Source organism: Leptonychotes weddellii, chromosome 1, assembly GCF_054177405.1.
Source record: "Leptonychotes weddellii isolate Sample4059 chromosome 1, ASM5417740v2, whole genome shotgun sequence".
Lineage (NCBI taxonomy): Eukaryota > Metazoa > Chordata > Mammalia > Carnivora > Phocidae > Leptonychotes > Leptonychotes weddellii.
The window spans coordinates 104,728,837-104,750,567 of NC_138369.1; the positions used below are offsets into that span (position 1 = coordinate 104,728,837).

A 21,731-nucleotide genomic window follows, 5' to 3' on the forward strand; every position below is an offset into this window, starting at 1 on the left:
AAGATTTTATTTATTTATTTGAGACAGAGAGAATGAGAGAGAGAGAGCACATGAGAGGGGGGAGGGTCAGAGGGAGAAGCAGGCTCCCTGCCAAGCAGGGAGCCCGATGCGGGACTCGATCCCGGGACTCCAGGATCATGACCTGAGCCGAAGGCAGTCGCTTAACCAACTGAGCCACCCAGGCGCCCAAAAGATAATATTTTTTATTGCTAGTGCTTTCCAAATCCTCACTGAGGTGATATTGTATACAGCAGAAATGTAAACACCTGAATCCAGCCTTTCTGTGTTTGCGAGTAAAAAGGAACTAACAACTAGAGGACAAAACAGAAATAAAGGATGTGTCAAAATCCATTCACCTTTCTTTTCAACTAGGGTAAGAGAAGTGGCTTGAATGGATCAATGCCAAGGGTTGCCTTGACTTTTACGTTCCTTACAGATATATGTAATAAATGTGAATTTCAAAGTGATAAAATAAATTTTACATAATTTTAAAGCTAATGAAAATTATACTGAAATGTACTTGTAATAATTATTAGAGTCCTTTTCCATTAACTCTTTACTGTTTGGCCCAAAGACAGATAGTCCTAGAAGAGCCAGTAACACAGAAATAGACATAATCTCCAGCAGATTTTTTCTTTTAATGATTATAATCAATAATACTTTCCCTCAAAAATCTCAGAATAACTTCAAGAAAAAGAAAACATATTCTCCTGTTTTTCAGGTAGATGGGGACCCATAAATAACTTTCCCAAGATGTATATTGCCTTTTGTCACAATAGGAATCAGTAATGACTGTTGTCTATTTATAATTCTATGGCATTAAAATGCTTATTGGAATTGTTTGGGAAATTCCTTAAGTGACTTTTATGGAAACTGAACTCATAATTGAAGACAATAGTTTAAAATTTTAAACACTCAGAAGTGTAAGACATCACATAAAAGCCATTTGTCCCAGTCTTCTCAATCTGTTTCTTTGACCAAGGAGTAGCACGTTTTGAATGGAGTCCTTATGCAGTCACCAATCTACTCTCCATTAAATTGGATGGATTAGTGAACTCTCCCTGGACATAACAGCAATGGATAGAAAGGCAGGCTGAAGCAGAAATCATTATTGTTTCCATTTTTCTCTACATTCCCCCTTCTCAAAGAGGTGTCCTCCATATTTAACCAATATATGTCTACAACAACTTTTACTTCCTAATATTAAAATACACTAGCATAACCAAAGCCAATAGCCTAGAAGAAAGATTTCTTAATGTATATCCTGCAGTCTGCTTCTTCTTTCAACCCAAAACCGTAAAGAGTTTTAAACACGATTTGTTTTATTGTGTGTGGACTACTGTCAGTTTCAGGATCATGATTCATTTTCTGAGAAATTGCACATTTCATATAGCATCTTTCACAATTTTGTTTGGAAGTCTCCAACACTGGCCTACCCCCTCAGCCTGAAAGTAGAAAAAATGTTCTTCATTTCCTTGGAAGTTCAGCTTAGTAAGAGGTTTGGGTAAATATACTGAAATATAAAACTAACGTGGTAGAAAAATACAAATAATGTTTGGATTTTGCCCAAGAGGACTGTTTGACTGAAAGAAAATTTTAAATCTGATAAAAATTGATTATACTAAATCTAAAATCATTCACCCTCTTACTTCAGTAATCGTCAAATGAATATATTTTATGTAAAGCATTAAGCCATTTAGTAGTTTACTATGCTATGCTAAGGCACCATTTTTGTCAATTGCAATGATTTCCTCAGTTCATTTGTGAGAGAAAAATAAATAAACCACCGAATGTGTATCATCTTAAGATAATGACCCATTCTACATTTTATATGGCAACAACATACAGCCCCTGATAAATGAGTAGCCATTCGTTTTAAACAATACTTTAAGGGAGTAACCCTAGTTTAGAAAGTCTCATTACAATAAAGATCATGAGACAGTAGAAATTGTCATTAAGTTCTGATAGTTAAGCATTATCACAGATAAATAAATAAATGGATTATTTGGGAATTAGAATTTTCACTGCTGTTTAACTGGTAGCAATTACATGGCCTTGATCATCAACTTTATAAACAGAGAATCCAACAACATTATTATAAATGCCATTATTTCCTTGTGCATTGATGTCCAATGCAGCTTCATTTCTTTCAATTCTCCATACTCGATAATTACATACTAATTGTAAGAAATTAGAGTTATCCAAAGGTTAAGCATGCATAGATCAAATGACACGCTCAGAATATCCTTTAACACTGACACATCCACCACTGGAATTGAAGTTGTGTTAATGCAATCTCAGCATATCTAAAACTATCTCATTGTTTCCAAGATGTAACTTTCAGAAGGGTCACTCAGCATTGGTTTCATGGAGCCTTAAAAGAGAGAGTGGTACATCCTTCAGGAGGACAATAATATCAGTACCATTAGCTAATCTAACAGATTCAGATCTAAAATTAACTATGTCTCTTTTCCATGTAACCCAACTTATACAAACTTCTCCATTTTCCTTCCTTCCTTCATGTATTCAATCAGTCCCTCATTCATAATTATTGACTTAACAGAATGAACAGTACGTGCCAGGCATGGTTTTACAGCCTTCATATATTCTTTTAACTCTTAAGAGATGAGTACTAATATTATGTTTAAATAGGAGGTGGAGAAAACAGGGCTTAGGAAGTATCATTGACTTGTCTTACAACCATTAGTTAACAGAGCTAGGACTTGAGCCAAGTCTAACACCCAAGTTCACACTGTCAGTCTCTAGGGATGCTGATATTGTGTGCAGAGCAAGTGGCCAAATACTCCACATGTTGCCTTTGTGTCAAATGCAGTCCAATCCACACCTACCTCTACCTTTTGTAGCTAACTGCATCATCTTTCATCAACTGCCCACACTGGAGATTTGTAATTATATTTGACCTCTCCCTCCCACTCAGAGAATATAGCTCGTCACTTGTTCTTTTTGAATTTACCTCTGAAACCTTCACAAATGTGCAACTCCCCATTTCTATTCCTCTTGCAGCATCATGGAGAGTTGATTTCTGAGACAAACAAGTCCTATTTCCACTCTGCCACTCTCCAGCCATATGACTTTAGACAAATTATATAACTTCTCTCTGAGCTTCTATGTTGTCATTGCTCAAATAGCTAACCTGTTGGAATGGTGTTAGCTTTAGAGATAGGTATTTAAAATCGCTAGCATATAATAATAGCTGTGTTGGCAGCTATTACTACCAATGCCCTATTTTAGGCCCCTGTCACCTCTTAAAATACAATGCCTGGAATAAAAAGAGGCATTCACTAAATAGACCACTGAAAGAATAAATTGAAAAATGGAAACAGATTAAATACATTGAAAGGATAAATGATCTCAGATATGTAGATTACAAATAGCGACTAGAACTAGGTCTGTTTGACTCAAGCAGTTCCCCCAGAGAATACTAGAAAAGATACCTGTTGGGTTATTCTTCACAATAAACAGAAATGGATGATTTGCTATAAATTGGTTTTGAGCCAGACTCATGATCACAGGGATGTGCATGCCTATGAAATAGAGACAATACTTATTTAGATGTGCACATTAAAGGATGAAAAAAGAAAATATATCCATAATACTTTTTGTGGACAGGAAAAGACATTTCATTTGATGAGTTAACATGTAGAAAAATAACCATTTTCAAAATACAGAGAAATCTGGAATAAATTTAAAATCAAAGAGCAGAAGAACAAATAGTGGATTGTTCAAGGAATAATTCTAACTTCACATTCATGCTCAATGAAGAAGAAAGTCAGATACTAGATTCAATTTAGTGAAAGCAGTTGAAAAAGTTCTTTTAAACAGTAATTTTCTGCTTACTTTTTATTTACATTATATGATTTATTCTTCTAATGTTTCAACTTTTAATTCCTATCCAGATATGTTTGCATTTCATTTCTATTCTCCAGGCTTGTGGTAATCACATCCGAGTTCAAATTTATTTTTTTTCAACTTTTCCAGAATTATTCTGTGGGCTCAGAGCTTTTAGGATTTGTGCTGTGAATGATTATGGGATTTTTATTATGTGGTTAGAAGAAGAGATTTGTTGCCTTAATAATTATTTACTATAATAATTTATATCATGTGGCTCCATTGTAGAACTTGCCGACATTTAGAGTGGATAAACTTAAATGGCTGGGTTTTCTTTCTTTTTAAATTAAGTATTTCTACACTCAATTCAGATGTTTCCTTTACCAATAATGCAATGATTTTGTACAAATTTTTTTCAGACTCATGAAAATCATTTTTAAAAATGCAACAGGAATGATCAGAACTGAAAAATAATGGTAGAGAAGGAAAAATATCCTCTACACTCTTTGTGGCGGGGGTATGCAAATTAAACTGACAAAAGCTAGATTAGCAGAAGAAACGGTTTATTCTATAACCCCAAAGGAGCCTCACAGAAAAGAAGTAAATATCCCCCCAAAATGTTAGGCTTGAGAGCTTATCTACCTTTTTAACAAAAGGTAGTAAATTGTGGAGAAGTGACTAGACCGAAAAAGGGGCAATAAATTGTAGGAAGGTAAATATATGGGAAAAATTAATAGTATAAGAGGGTTATTTAGTAAGGTTTGTTATGTAGACTCACTTCAGTGCCAACTTTCATCTCTTGTGATAAAGGTTATTCTCCTTCTGATATGCAAGAGAGGAGGACAGACACCTTCACAAGGGAAATTTATGCCCTGTTTATAGGCAGATCGGGGGAGAGTAGAGAGCTCTTTTTTTTTTCCTGTGCTGTTTCTCCATTTTCTTCAGCTCACAAGAACCCTTCAGACAAAGTGGCTTATTTGGGGTGGCATATTCTGATCACCTTCAGAATCAAGCATAACCTTAGTAATATAAAATGCATGGCACTCTCCTACCTGCAATATCAGGGCTACAATGCCCAAATTACGAGTGAATAGAGACCTATATCTGAACTGATGAGAGAATACAAAAAAGCATAGTCAGTGTCATTCCCATTCTCACTTGGGTGAACACTTGAGATTTTTGTTGTTGTTGTTCTTGAGCATCCACTGAGCAGATGCCTGAAAGTCAAAATACTCACACTGAAAACTATTCTGATGTGTAACACATCAGGGTCACTGCTGATCCCTTTATGACTGTTAGCCCCTCTAAGAGAACTCTAGACTTAAATTAGAGGCAGTGGGTGATAGTCCAAAGAGCTCTGAACCTGAAGTCAGAGAACCTGATTAGAGTACAAACTGAGCTGTCAATTAATAGTATGACCCTAGGCAAACCACTTCATGTCGTGGGCCTCTTTCTTCATCAATATAATGAGAGAATCAGATGATGATCTGTAAAGACTCTTATGTAAAAGCACCTGGAAAATTTGTCTACATAGGCCAACAACTTCATCCAATGCAACTTTTTTATTTCTCCAAGATTGAAATAGCCCATGCTCTCCAATCTAAGTTCCTTGAGCACAGCGATGCCAAGTCCTTTGGGAGATGACAGAACAGTAGCGGGAGTCCAGTGTGACCCACCCACGTGTCAAAATCCACTGACACTACATAGTATTACAAATTAACCGAGAAATTAACAACACGGATATACATTTATAGAAATTTATCAATAAGACCATTTAAAGGGTGCATATCTTTTACATATTGGCTAAAATCACAAGAGTCTGAAGAATTAAAATAGACTTATGAGACATTCATTAAAGTCGCTTTTGCATTTCTAATTAAATTTCCTCCAATTATTTTTTTGAGGATTACTTGTATGCAGCATAGATACTATTCAAAATGCCATTTATTCAAGAAAATCTATCATAAAGGAGTGGATCACAAACTGTAAAACTGTGCACAAATCACCTAGGGACCTTGGAAAAAACACAGATTCTGATTAAGTAGCTCCAGCGTTGGGCCTGAGGGTTGGCATTTCTAACAAGCTCCCAAGTGATGTTGTTGCCACGTCTACACACTACATTTGACTTGCAGTAGCGAGGACGGGCCGCAAGCCACCGCAGAGCTCTGGTTCCCAACCTTGGATGTACATGGAAATCACTTAGGGAAATGTAAGAAAATGCTAGAGTCTGGATTTCACCTCCAGAGATACTAATTTAATTAATTTACTAATTTAATTTTGGGGAATAGACTGCACATAGGATTTTAAAAAGCTTTCCAGGTAATTCTAATGGGCAGCTAACTTTGAGAGGCACTGGTGTGTAGATAATGACAAAAACCATATTAGAAAAGTAGGGGCCTACTTGGTGTAATAAAAGAAGGAAATTAATACAATTACCTAAGAGTAAGCATTCCTGAACAATAAGGATTTCATGTTTGAACAGGAAGTTTCCTCCACAGGTCCTATCTCCTGATTGGCAGGTAAAATGCAACTTACAAAAAAGCCAATATTAGTAGGTAGGCCTCAAGTCCTAATCAAATCCCTTCCCCGGCCTTTTTTATTAAGCAGCACCTGCAGAGATGCAGAAATAGCTTATACAACCAATTTCTCTTTTCTTCCTACAGTGTAGGGGACAGTAGGAAGGAAACAGGAGGTCAGAGTCATGCAGAAATGCCAATGTCCTAACGCTGCGCATTTCCCCCCCAGTCTTTCCTCTTGGCTGGTTGTGAAACCATTTGTCCTACCAGTCAATGTTGCGGCTTCACTGCCGTCTTCATTTATCTCAAAAAAAACGTGTTGCATGACTTGGGAAACAAACACTTCAGCTGAGTCTGTTGGAAAATAGGAAAGTGTATTTAAGGATTAGAACTCAGAGCCATTACTTACTAGGTCCCGTGTTAATTACATTTTCAAATGAACAAAGAAATTTCTAGGAAAAAAACAATAACAAATTCTTCCCAAGTTAGTTAATTTGCTAGAGGTGGAAGGTAGTTTAGCTCTTGCAGAAATGATACAGAGACCCACAGAGAGAGATCAAGTTTAGCCCAGATACAAAGGCAAAGATAGAAGGGGATAAGCCTCAAATCAGGTATCCCACTAAGTGAAATATTTGTACGGACAGAAGGTTTTGCCCCGCTTTGCTATGGTCTACAGACAAGATGAAAAAGGCTTTACAGATTTGAATTAATCCCACCCTATGTATTCAACCTCAAAGCCAACTTGCCTTTTGAATTCTGTATTCAGTTTTGATCTGACTTTAAAACAAAATTTACTTTCTTTCAAGACTGGTGAGGCTATGAAAGTCTAAAGAGCTTTTGTGTCATCTGTTACCAAATCACTTCAGAGCTATGCTTTAAAAACCTGTCAAATTCCTCAGTGTCAGGGTGTGTCTTACAACATTCTGTTCCAGTGTGGATACAAGCTGAGAGAACATGCCCCTCTTCTCCCCTTGGTGGAACTGCTATATGTGTGAAGCGTTTCTGATCTTGTGACCTACAGGGATAGTCTCCTTGAGAAGGGGAAAGTGAAGCCACGAGTTCAGAAGCCATCAGCCACTCCCGCTGTGTCAGGACCACTCAGATCTGACAGTGTGCCTCAAAGAGACAATAGGAACATGCTCCCGGGTTCAGTGGTGGCCAGAAAGTGGAGGAAGGACGATGGGCCTGGAAACTTGAAGAGAAAGGATAAAAAAGAGCTTTGTTTCTCTTGGGAGAGAAAGCTGACGGGACCACGCAGACTCCACCAAAACCACCAGATTTACAAGGATTCGGGAAGAAATTCCTTACAGTAGAGGGGAACCAGCTCTGGCAGCTCACAGAAAAGTAAAGCCCCTCAGGCAAGAGAAAGAGAAGTCTCCAAAGGGATATTTGCATAAAAAATGGCTTCCTGGGGCGCCTGGGTGGCTCAGTCGTTAAGCATCTGCCTGTCTGCCTTCGGTCCTGGGATCCAGCCCCACATTGGGCTCCCTGCTCAGTGGGAAGCCTGCTTCTCCCTCTCTCACTCCCCCTGCTTGTGTTCCCTCTCTCGCTGTGTCTCTGTCTGCCAAATAAATAAATAAAATCTTTTTAAAAAATTGGCTTCCTAAAAATAAACTCCAAATTGCTTGCGATCACTTTATCTGGGCCCCTGAATACCTCTTATACTCATCTACTACCTTCCTCTCTTCATCCAGTAGCTCCAGCTCAAGGTCAAGTATCAAGGCCTTAGCCCTAACTCTCCTTCTGCTTAAAACCCTCTTCCCCAGAACTTTCCCTGACTGGCTCCGTTGTTCTTTAGGTCCCAACAAAAATGTTACTTCCCAACCCAGTCTTCTAATTCTGCCTGTATCTGACCTAATCACCATTTATTCCATGATGCTGTTTTAGTTCACTTACAGCATCCATCACCTCTCCATTTAATTAACGAATTGCTTATTAATTATTCATCAGCAGATGTAAACTTCACTAGAAGCAGAACTTTTGTCCATTTTATGCATCCCTACAAAACTGCCTGGCATGTAGTTGGCTTCCAATAAATATTTGTCAAACAAATAAATCATGGATATGAACATGTCCAGCGACAGAAACAAATAAGATGGAGAAGAGGGGGCATGCACATCTTGAAATGCGAGAGAATGGTGTGCTACGAGATCAGGCAAGTAAGCAAGTTCTTTCCTGAGGACTGCCTAGAATAAGACAGGATTCACATGTGGAGCCCAGAGTAGCTGACCTAAAGACCCATACCAAGCCAAGAGTGAAGAATAAAAAGCATGTTGGGGTGCAGTGGAAAATTTCACCCGGTTTAGCACTGATACCAGATCAAGGGACTCCACGCTGAGCCTCTGGTCTCACGTATCCGGTCTTACCACGAGGAGGACCTGATCTTGGGAAAAGAACGGGACCTGACAGCTAATAGACTGGAACAAGGAATCTGGACTCCATAAAGTCACTGATTTCTTCAGGTTTGTAATAATTTTTCTCCTTTTCTATGAATATTCCAAGTATGTCTCTGTCAAATTAAGAGGACAAGAAACCTTCTACAGCTTTGCTAGAAGATGTCCAAGTAAATATTAATGTGCCATAGACCCACTTGTTGTTTTTTTTTTAATATATTTACCATTTATTTAGTATCTATTATGTGCCAGATACAGAACGAGGTGACCTACATACATTCTTTCAATTATTTTCACCACTACAATTTGTTACCTCATTTAACGAATTAGAAAGCTGAGGCTCAGAAAGCTTAAATATTTTACTAAAGGTAACCACAAGAAGTAATAGCAGTGTGAAGCCAAATATTCATCTCCAAGTTTCCAAAAGTAACTGTCTGAAAACATTTCATTCAAAGTTTGTGTAAATATCCCACAGCACTAGTGTTAGCCTCCTTCGCAGTAGCTTTTAGAGAATGTTTACTGCACACGTGATAAATAGGGATAGCGGGGAATTTACTGTTCTCCTGATGACCAGATGCAGTACCAGTGATGGCCCTGGCTATTTTATTTCTGGCAGGAAGATAGAACCAAAGTAGTTAAAGCAACTCAAATAGGCAACTCAGGAGAGAAAGAGCAGAAAATGTTGGACGTTTGTTTTTCGCCGTTGGAAGTTATTCTCTTGCACAAATTCTCTTATAAAGAGTTTTGGAAGTGTTCTCGTGATAAACCTGCCTATAAAAGGAGATTTTATAGAAGTCATCAGTTGCTGGAGATTTGTAGAGAGAGTGGCTGCTTGAAATGCCTGCTTATAGCGAGTGAGCATCTGAAGGTCAGAAAGAAGGCTAACAGGAAGAAGTGCTTGAAAAATGGGTTGGTTGATGTTAGGTTGGCGGGATGGCTGTGTTCCGGGGTACACTTAGATAGCGTGCCGTTGCAGTATTTAATGTTGACTGCCTCATTCTGGATGCCGATGAAATTGTCAGAGAAGTCAGATATCTCTGTCAGCGTGCGAACAAGTAGCTAAATCATGTGTGAAGGTAATAATGAACATCTGTCACCAGTGTACCCCACCCACCTCCTCCATCAGGAAAGCTCATTCTATTCATTTACCCACATAATTGATGAGTGAATAAATTAATGAATACTTCTCCAAAGCCCAGATATTTATATAGGAATACACAATATTTCCATGTTATGATACAAAACCCCATCAGACAGACAGGCTTGTATTGTTAGGCCTTTTTTTTTTTTTTTTTTTTTAATAAAACAGAAGACTGCATTTAAAAGAGGGTAAGAAACTTGGGGACAAATTGGTCCTCTTTGTCCATCTTTTTTTTTCTCTTTAGTTAGATATTTTTCAACTAGTGGGTACTGCCAAGACAAGAAAAAATAAAACACTGTCTTGGGCTTTGTTGTGTGAGTGAGCATCTTAGCCATGTGGAGTTTCCCAGGTGTGAGTTAGCATAAAAGCTCCATCTCCTCAGATGTGTTGTTAGTCTCAAGCTAAATCTGCAAGCTGTGGCATTACAATTTCTAGATTGTGTTCATCGTCCAGCAGCTTGTGGATGCCGATTTCATGGCCTCCAATATTACCAAATTAACATTTGCAAATTGGTTTATAAGAGCTTTATTAGCTCCGCGTAGATGAGAGCCTCAAAGTTGTAATTCCCATTATTCAGATAAGGAAATCCAAACAGGGCTGAAATAAAAGCCCGTATACTACTTTACCTACATAGTTTTATTACAAGCATGTTTAGAAGGCTTATCTAACATTCTAAAATGCTTTCTGACTTTCTTTAAGGGAAGTGACTTAAATACAAAATAAAGTGCTTATTTACAGACAGCTCAACATGACTCTGACATTTAGTCACCGGGTGTGTATGTATTTTCTGGGGCCGAATGCTCTTTCAGATCAGTCAGTTGACAGAGTTACTAAGAAAACATATTAACATAATAATATAAGAATTATTTATCACACTACCTGTTATTCCAGAAAGGTCACAGCCACCACTAAATATCTCAGTTATATTCAAAGAATACAAAGCTTCTTTGAAGTCTAATTTTTGTTCTACTTTAAATCTGTTAAAAAAAAAATGAAGAGGAAAATTCTTAAAAAACTGTATACATTTGCTACCAAAATGTTTGCTACAAAATGGATGACTTGGAAGAAATTATAATGTGAAATCTTTTGTTTTCATTATCCCAATTACATTTCCTCATATGTATAATACCATTGTCCCCCAGCTCCACTGAGCAGTTCTGAAGTTGCTAATAACTTGCTTCCCAGATAAATGGCTGGTGGGAGGAGGGAAGAAAATACTATATTTTCTGAAGTTATAATTATCTAACAAAACAGGGTGAGAGTTCTAAGTTTTCAATTGCTTGGCTCCTTCCCTCGAAAAGTAAAGTTTCCCTCCAGCAACTGTATATACTCTGGTTTTTCACACCATCAAAGATGGTTGCTGGCGTACATCCAAAATACCATGGAAGGGGAAGAGAAGCCAACAGCCCTTGGAGGAGATTGTTGGCTACTGAAGCACAGACAGACGTTAATAATCTGCTATCCTTCCATTGTCACAGCTGATGTGACTTCCTTCAATTTATGGACACACCTACTATCTTCCCAATAGGTCCTGTAAAAAGGGTAAAAGAGGGCGCCTGGGTGGCTCAGTTGGTTAGGCGACTGCCTTCGGCTCAGGTCATGATCCCGGAGTCCCTGGATCGAGTCCCGCATCGGGCTCCCTGCTCGGCAGGGAGTCTGCTTCTCCCTCTGACCCTCCCGCCTCTCATGTGCTCTCTCTCTCATTCTCTCTCTCTCAAATAAATAAATAAAATCTTTAAAAAAAAAAGGGTAAAAGATAGAAAGGGAATTAAATTTCTTAAAACAAAATAAAAGATAAAAAATTATAGGAGGGGAAAAAAAGTTGCTGGCCACTACTTCTTATGCAGGGCCCGAAGTTAGGACTCTAGCTTCCACTCAAATCTTCAAACGTCAATCTCCCTGACTTGAAGACCCTAACCAGAGAATCTCAAAGACTCTCACAGGCTGATCTATGATTCCAAGTTAACAGAATACTGAATCTGTTTATCATTTCACTAAAAAGGAAGAAAAAAGAAAAGCTAGTACTTACTGACTTTAGAGATGCCAGAAGCATCAATGTGCTTTTAAAAACCAGGTTGGAAACTTCACGAGAGAAAAGAACAGGGGGTTCTTTATATTTCTTCCATCGGTGAAATTCCAGGACAAGCCCTGCCTAAGGAGCTCAGTCTGTGAACAGATGGGCATTTGCTCCTGTGCTCTCCACACAAGGCTGGTCAAGGACAGGATCCTTGCTTAGCTAAGAGCTAAGCCCATACCCAGGCCTGGAAATTAGCTCGAGCAATCAGTCCAAGTAGATCACTGTTTTAGTTGCCAAATACTGAACAAGCTTTTTTTTTTTTTTTTTAATGTTATGTTAGTCAATATACGTTACATCATTAGTTTTTGATGTAGTGTTCCATGATTCATTGTTTGCGTATAACACCCAGTGCTCCATGCAATATGTGCCCTCTTTAATACCCATTACCGGGCTAACCCATACCCCCATGCCCCTCCCCTCTAAAACCCTCAGTTTGTCAATTATAATTCTTCAAAAAAAAATGAACATGCTATGGCAGAGATTTACTGGGCCTGAATTATATCTTGGTAAAATACTATGTACTTTCAGAAAAGATTAACTTATTCAGAGCCCTGAGGATGGACACAACATGGGCATTAAAATCTACTGGTAGTGAAAATAGTTTGCATTATGCCACTGTTTTCAACTTCTTTCTTTTCACTTCCAACTAAGAAAGATAATGCAGCCTGATGGTTTTGACATCTTTCCACTTTTTTCCCTGTTTTTATTACTACACTCTTTTTAACAACTAAATGGAGTGTAGGCATCTAAAAGGTGGAAAATAAACGTTCTAGTTCACCTAAAAATTGGCTATTTTTAGCAGAATAGTTTTAGGATAATGACAAGAATACTGAAAGACTTATTACAACTTTTAATAATGCCTAATTATCAGTGGAGAGTCATTTAAGCTACAGTCCTGCTTATAATGTAGTCCAACGAAACCTACAGCAATAGAAACTCATTCAACCATTTAATAAAAGTATAATATACAGCCAATTTCTAATTATCCGCAATTACTGGAGTCATGAATTGCCAGGTGTGAAGTAGTACTTCCATGTGTTAGACACTTAATACAGATTATAGTTTTTAATCTTCACAAAAACCCAGGGAAGTTAGCATTATTCCCATTAATTAAGAAAGTGGAAGATTGAAGAGGTTGATTTCCAGGCTCAAGTTCAAGATAGGAGACAAAGCTGGGATTCAAATTCAGGGCCATTCCAAGTCAAAGTTAATGTGCTAACCCACATTGCCTTCTAATCAAAATATAATTTGAAATCATAATCTCAATCAATATATATACAATGTTAATTATGTGCCTCTTTCAAATTTTGTGAGACTTAATATTTATTTTAGATGTGGTTCATTTCCCCTTTTCCTTGACCCTCATCTAAAATTGTCTAAAGAATACATCTAAAGATAAAAGAATAATCAGCAAAGAGACTGAATAGATAATTAACAATTAAGTAATCATAAAATGAATGTTTTAGCATATGTAAACAGTATCTATTACCAGTTTACTGCCATATGGAACCACTGGGCTTAAAGGGGTTTAACACAGGTAACAGGTGCAGAAAATGAAGAAAACAATTTAGAATTTCCATTTTAAGATGGAGCCACTCTTGGTCTGTAGGCCCTTTTGTGGATTGGTGTTGCCTGTTCCTTTCCCTTTATACCCAGGACTCTTACTTATTGACAGAAAGTCTTAGATGGGTCTCCCTTGGGGTCCCCATCCATAATACTTGGAATCCTGGTTTTGATTCAGTGGGCTTGAGTCATCCTTGGAACGTTCAGGTTTAGAGCCAACCAAACCAAATCTTAGGTCTGCCCATGAGGATAAAAATGTAACACAATCCCTGACAGTGGTGGACCTAGACTATTATATGAGTACATGGTAGTTTTTGGTCACTTTCTGACTAATTACCTAGAGTGTGTTTGTATATATGTATCTATGTGTCTGTGTCTGTGTCTGTGTATGTATGAAAAACTCTGTTAGCCTCAATGGCTGAGCTAAAAGTGCTTTCTGTCCCATACGAAACATATCTAGACACTGTTTAATGTAAACTCGATTCCAATTTGTATCAGTATCCATTAGGTTAAAGTAAGTGAACATTTTCTAATCACTACTGCAGCTGGTCATGACATTTCTATTCTCATATTCAGCTTCATTTACCCTGAGATCACTTTTCTCCCCACCCATACACAGTTCACATTCAGTTGTTTAGAGATCCAAAGCTGGCCAAACCTGGGATTGATTTCTAGCCCAGTAAGAACATACTTCATGTCCTCTGGAAGGTGTTCTCTCTTTTCCAAAGTCTCTTTGGCACTGCTGCTTCACATCTCTTGCTGCTCATTGTGTCACTGACACTTGCTCTGTTCTGTGCTCTCCCTCATGCTTGCCTACATTGCATCTGTTTTCTGACTCTTGCAATGTCGGCTCTGCCATGTGTTAGCTGTGTAAGCACGGGCAAGCTATTTACTGGTCTGTACCTCATCCATAATGTGTGTATAGAAGTTGATCTCTATCAAATTTATTTGGCAGATTAAAGGCTCTGTGGTAAAGAGGAGCAGCATCTAGGACAGTGTTGGCACTATAATGGATGCTCAATACAGGTTAAACCTGAGTGAGAAGAATAACAAAAATAATAAGAGATACTATTGAGTACTAAAAATGTTATAAACAGTACTTCATATAACCCTCACAATAACTCCATGAGGCACATATTATTGTTGTCTCATTTAACAGTTTAAAAAAATCTTAGGTAAGTTATTTAAAGTTATACAGCTTGGTCTTCAATATTATGCTCTATTTTCCATGATCTTGTTTCAACAGTTGTTAAAGATACTGTGAGATGCCACATCAGTCAATATTTTTTAAAAATGGTATCTCTCAGAAAGACTATGGCTGTTGTTTAGTTATTACTATACCTTTGAATAGAACTGTAGCATTTAACCAATGTAAAGACCCAGACCACTGAGAATTCATTGACCACTACAAAGCCTCTCCGAAGGAAAATAAATGTAAAACCTTACATATACAAACTTGCTAATAGTTTCAAAGGCTTCAAGGACTCTCTGAAGTCTACCACAGAACTTTCTAGAAGTCCAAAGTGCCCAGCTAAGGACTGTCACAAAAGAATAAGAAATCACAGTCTTCTCATTTTCCTAGTAAGTCAAATTTAGAACTTCCAAACAATCTATTTCTTTGTAACCCATATCTCGTTAGTCAATACTCCAATAAATGTCTTCCTATTTCACCAGTTCCTTACTATTCCCAGGGAACCTGTTCCCTTTAAACACTCCCTACTTTGTGCCAAATTACTGCAGGGGTTTCTTAACTGATCTTTTGGGCTTCATTCTTTCCCTCTTTAACACATCTTGAACATCACAACTCTTCAGATTAGAGCAACAAATGTTTAGTGAACAACTACTATTTTTCAGATTCATGCTTTGTGCTGGGGTCACAGAAAGGAAATATGCATAACTCTGACCGCAAGAAGTTTATTGCCCACTGAGGAAGATGAAATAATAATGTTAATATAACTGCTATGCAGAAATAAACACAAGGTGCAAGGAGTTTTCCCAGCAGGGAAAAGGGAAGATGTTGTTATCTTCTTTTTTAAAAGATTTTTTATTTATTCATTTGAGAGAGAGAGTGCGTGCATGAGAGTGAGAGCACAAGCAGAGGGGAGGGCCAGAGGGAGAGGGAGTAGCAGACTTCCCGCTGAGCAGGGAGCCCAACTCAAAGCTTGATCCCAGGACCCCAGGATCATGACCTGAGACAAAGACAGATGCTTAACCCACTGAGCCACCCAGGCACCCCAGATATTGTGTTATCTTGAATGAAAAGATCAGAAAAGCTTTCTAAAACCCAAACTTGGTTTTAAGGACCAAGAGAAGTTATCCAGAAACATGGGGATGGTGGTGGGAAGTGGGGAGAGTATTCAAACAAGTTACCTGTCATGAACAAAGGCATTGTGACTACCAAATATATCTCTCTAAAACACTGCCTTAATCATTCCACTATCTTACTTGGAGATTTTCAACAATTCCCCTTTCCATATGGGACTTAACCCTCTCGATTCTTTTAAAGCCCTGTTCAAGTTCTTCCTCTTCCATAAAGCCCTTGTTTACAACTCTAGTTTCTAGTGCTCCCTGTCCCCTCTTTTTTTCATGAATCTCGTAGTGTTTACTGATTGTAACTTTCTTTTAATATTTATTGTCTACTTCTGGATATTGTTAGTAAATTTCTTGTGCAAATCTTGCACCACTCCATCTAGGTGGTAACCATCTTATCAGTAGGGAGCATGTATATCGTTTTACATCTGTTTCAGTTCCTTGTCCATAGTGGGATCCCAATCAATCTGTGTTTTTGACCAGGACATAACATTTCTAGGAAGTAGCAAACCAATAAGAGCATAAAGCTGTAAGACAGTAGACGTGAGAGCTAATTCTGTCTCCCAACACTTAGTTGAATGTTGATCAATTCACTTTTTGAGTGACTCAGTTTCCTTCTCTGTGAAATGCAAGATGTAACCAAGTCAGACAGTAGAACCACAACATTAGGACATTAGTATTAAAATACTTTAAATTAAATGCTTTACAAAGTTAAACTGCTATATAAATGAAAGTTACTTCTTTATTTTCTTTGCATGTATTAAATAATCACTTTTGCCCATACACATAATCATAAAACATGTTCTCACAGAGTTTCTTATATAGAGAAGATATGATATATAGAAAGTGTGTGTCAGACTCTTCCACCTGAAGAATTTTGACTGCTATGATATTTCTAGGATCCCATATTACATTGAGACAAAGTAACATGATTATTTTAGCTGCTATCCAACATGGGTAATGTCCAAATTAGATATCTGGTATGTTAATAAACTCTAGAAAGCACTCTAGTATTTTTAGACTATACTCTGTCTTATGGGCCTTGATTCTAAACTAGTCCTACATCAAAGGGAAAGAAGAAATGTTTCTTAAACAGTAACCAAAATCTAAATAGTCACGCACATGTTCCTTCCTAGTGTTACTAATATAGAAGCATTCTTATGATTATTTTTTCTCTCTTTGGCATGCACTAAATTTTGCTACCAAAGAGGTTTTTATTTTGTTTTACACTAACAGAATTTAGTATAGTGGGGGTTACAGATTGAATTGTGCCCCCCACTACCCAAAGTCATATGTTAAAGCCCTATCTCTTAGTACCTCATGATGTGACCTTATTTGGAAATAGGGTCATTGCAGATGTAATTAGTTAGGCCAAGGTCATAATGGAATAGAGGGGGCCCTTAATCCAATATGATTGGTGTCCTTATAAGAAAAGAGAATGCCATGTGAAGAGAGATGACCAAATGACAACAGAGGCAAAGACTGGAGTGGTGCGTCTAAGAACAGAGGAACACCAAAGATGATTGATCGCCACCAGAAACTGAGTAGAGGCAAGGAAGGATTCCACACAGTCTCGGAGAGAACGACCCTGCTGACACCTTGATTTTGGACTTCTAGCCTCCAGAATTATGAGAATGAATTTCTCATTGTTTTAAGCCCTAGGAAACTAACACAGCTGATTAAATTGTTTGGTTTTACTAAAATCTTTAGTTATCATTTTGAAAGCCTAATGCATTCATCCAGATATGAAAGAAACACAGCATTGAGTAATAAAACTGAAAATTGTCAGTCCAGTCTAGAGTATCTACTCAGCCTATATAGTTTTCCCTCTCTGTACCGAACACAGATTTTAAATGGGTATTTTTCTGTTGTAAGGAAATTATTCATTTAGGGGAAAAGGTACTTCAGAACTTTCAATCCATGATCTTACTGCTCAGGAAACTAAATTCAATAAATGTGTCCTGATGGACTAAAACTGCTTGTGAACTTAACACATGAGCAAATCATTCCTTTAATAAATTGGAAGGCTCATCCTTTTGTGAGAAGTGAATACATTTTAAATATAATATTGTATTGGGCGCCTGGGTGGCTCAGATGGTTAAGCGTCTGCCTTCGGCTCAGGTCATGATCCCAGGGTCCTGGGATCGAGTCCCGCATCGGGCTCTCTGCTCCTTGGGAGCCTGCTTCTCCCTCTGCCTCTCTCTCTCTTTCTGTCTCTCATGAATAAATAAATAAAAATCTTTAAAAAAAATATAATATTGTATTAATGTGATTGAATAATTGATAACAAAATTTTCAGTCTTGTGAGTTTAAAAATCTCATGTTTATTTCTCTAGAGAGGTTTCCAAGAAAATGGTTGATGTCCTGTCTTTCATTATGCTGCATGTATGGGAAAGTTTCATCAGGATCCTCACAGGGAATGAATTAAAATGTGACTGGAAAGTTGAATTCTGATTTTTGGGGTATTTAAAATTAGATAAAGGGAAACAACATAGAATTGTTTTCTTTGAAAATATTTATATAATGTAATTCAACAGTATTCGTTTGGCACTTACAATGTGCCATGAAATGTCCTAGGGACTATGGAAACCAAAATGAAAGAGACATAACCCCCTGTTCCAGAGCTCACATCTTAATAGGATAGACAAGAACGTGAGCAAGAGACGGAAATGTAATGTAACAAGTATCATAGGTAAATTGGTATGAAATGCTCTAGAAATAAAGATAAGGGATGGTTGATTCTAATTGAGCATGTTGGGGAAAAGTACACCGAAGACTTAATTGTGAGGAGACAATGAAGGATGAATAAGAATTTACTGATTAGACACCGCAAAGAAGGAAGGGCCTTCCAGACAGGCGATAGGCATGAGAGAAGAAGTCAGAGAACACTTTCTACTTTGGGATTGGCTGGGCAGTGATCTTAAAGAAATGTATGTATGTATGTATGTATGTATGTATTCATTTTGAGAGAAAGAGAGAGAGAGAGAGCATGAGTGGAAGGGAGGGGCAGAAGGAGAGGGAGAAGCAGGCTCTCGGCTGAGCAGGGAGCCCGATGCGGGACTCGATCCCAGGACCCTCGGATCATGACATGAGCTGAAGGCAGATGCTTAACTGACTGAGCCACCAAGGCCCCCTGGGCAGTGATCTTAACAGAGAAAGAAAATAGCCATTACTTTTGAAAGAAAAATAGCTATCACTTTTTTAGCACCTTCTATTTGCTAGATTTTGTGCTATGAATGGAAGTATGTAATGAGGTACCATAACTGAAACTGCCACCACATTTTTAAAAAATCTTTGGTGCCTGGAATTTGTTTGAGAAAAGGGAGTACAACTGCCAATTAATATTTCTGTATTCATAACACCGAAGATTCAAATTCATCTTTAAGACAAAGTGCTCATTTGTTTGGGAAAAGCAACACAATGAACTTTTCATTATGCAAATAGAACCAGTGGGATGGAGATAGTGAAGTTTGAAATGATGAGGGTATAATCTATTCTGGATGAAATGAAAACGTTTCTACGGAGGGTCAGAATCTGCCGCTGTAGATTCTTATGACCAGGAATCTGGCCTTAAAGGGCATGGGGAAAAAAATGTGTGTTACCTTCTTTCTGTGCTGGGAAAATTTGGAGACCTCAGGATGCTGGGTAGGAGGGAGATAGAAAAGACTTGGGGTGAGGGTGGGTTCTGGCACCAGGGCAGCAACGGACCGGACAAGACTCCCTGGTTACAAGAAATGGCCTAAACTCCAAGAACACTCATCCCTGGCACCTGGTTTTTAAATTACTTTCCACCTTATAAGCCCCTTTTATTAACATAAAGCTTTCAGTAAAATTTGGTTAAACATTGAAATTGTTCTTACTCCTATTAGTTTGCCAAGGGCTACCTCAAAAAATTACCACAAACTAGGTGGCTTAAATAACAGAAATTTATTGTCTCACGGTTGTAGCAGTTAGAGGTCTAAAATTAAGGTGTGGGTAGCATTGGTTCCTTCTGAGGACTCTGAGGTGTGTTCCAGGCCTCTCTCCTTGGCCTGTAGATGGCCATCTTCTCCCTCTGTCTCTTCACTTAGTCTTCTTGCTATGTATACCAGCCGTGTAGGACGAGGGCCCACCCTAATGACTTCATTTTAACTTGATTACCTCCATAAAGACTCTGTCTCCAGAAAAGGTCACATTTTGGGGTAGTGGGGTTAGGACTTCAACATATGAATCAGGAGGGACATAAATCAACCCATGACCATTTTTCTTGGAGGAATTAAAAGAGAAGTCTGTGTCCCTACTGTGAGAGAAGTTGTATGAGAAATGTGGCCACAGTTTGGAGAAGCTGATAATAAGACCAAACAGTTTGGAAAAGCTGTCCAGACTGCAGTAGCCCGGAAGGATTTGTGGGCCATGCAGCATTCTTGAGGAGATTCCTAAAATGTTGGAGATGGGAATTCTGGCAAAAGCCTGTATTTCCTGTTGCCAATTGAGTGTGGGACTTATGTATTATTATCTAGGCATTGGTTAACTGGGCTGATGATGCAGAGCTACCTTGGCTACAAGTATCACTATTCCACAGTCAAGTGACTCTCCTAAGACCCCACTGCTAGTAAATGGCATGAACAGTTTTCAAACTCAGTGTTTTTGACCCCAAATGTGACCTTTCCAAAGGAGAAAGAGAGAGAGAGAATGAAATTTGAAAATAAACAAGTTAATCCCCCAAATTGTTATTTCTGTTATTAGAAGATAAACTGTCACATCATTTTATCTCCTATGTTTCACATGTAGTAGTATTCAGTCTCATTGAAAGACTGAATAACATCCAGGTAGAGATACACAGATGCTGGGAAATTGGAAGAGAGGTTGGGGGAGAGATTCAGATTTTAGAGACATGAAGAATAAGGGACAAATAAAAGAGAGTAAGAAGAAGAAAATTTTGAGGACGAAATTCTAGTAAATATTAGTTGGGAGCAGAAAGAAAGAAAAATGTAAGTCAGGGAGCAGGAAAATTTTACAGAGGAGAGAAAAATAAACAGAAGCAAGTAGTGCTCCAGGAGTTAAAAAATTCTAGATTTTCAAGAAAAGGGGGGGGGTCAATAGTATTAGGATCAAGAACCTAGAGTTAGGGTGAGAAAAACATAGGATACCTCATTCTCTGGGATGTCAAGGAAGGTAAAAGAAGATCTTCAAAGTTGTACATAAATTTTGAGAGAGGCAGGTTTGCTTAATGATAGGTTTTCTTTAAGGAACAGGGAGTTGAGACACATGTTGAGAGTAAGAGAAATCAACATAAAGTAGCACCTGGGGAATAGAAGTCAAGTTTTGGTGTGGTGTGTGTGAGTATTAAAAAAGAAAGTTGAAGAAAAGTAAGGAGCCCCCAGCTTAGCCTCAATGAGGCTAGAAGGGACTGCTTTCTGGGTTTTTGCTTAAGAAAATCAATAGTTGGGGAGCAGGAGTGGCTTTATGAGTAGACTGGGGGTTGAGGATGATTAGGGAGAATTTAAAGCAGGTTGAAGACCAAGTAACAAAAAGTATTAAAGATATTTAGTGAGAATATGATTGAAATGACTGACTGTATCCCAGCTAAGTGGAAAAGGAAAGAAAAGCCAGGAGGTTTAAGTGACATAAGGCCTGGAAGAGGGGTATACAAACCACACAGGCTTTGATGAGTTTGCAGGAAAATTTAGAAATGAAAAGGACAGAATATCATCTATTAAACATCTGCTTCTTTTAAGCATTTGAAGCAGAGTGTGAATTGAGTTATGTGGGCACAACTTACTCTGAAGTTTCTCCTGTCGGCCAGAAGCATGATATTAAGAAATTAGCATCGACGATTATTGTTTCCTGAGATGAACTTTGCAATTTCCATTTTGTATTAACTATCTAAACCTGATCGTAGG

The 21,731-nt window shown here is 38.1% G+C and overlaps 1 protein-coding gene across 1 annotated transcript in view; it reads right to left on the reverse strand.

The window, feature by feature from the left end:
* SERPINI2 (serpin family I member 2) overlaps positions 1–21,731 on the reverse strand; it is a 31,140-nt gene that overhangs the window by 1,039 nt on the left and 8,370 nt on the right. The window contains exons 5-7 of the mRNA XM_006735713.3: positions 10,779–10,876; positions 6,633–6,719; positions 3,456–3,545 (exon numbers count right to left, since the gene is read on the reverse strand). Of these exons, the coding sequence (XP_006735776.1) occupies positions 3,456–3,545; positions 6,633–6,719; positions 10,779–10,876 (275 nt within the window). The remainder of the gene's footprint in view (positions 1–3,455; positions 3,546–6,632; positions 6,720–10,778; positions 10,877–21,731) is intronic.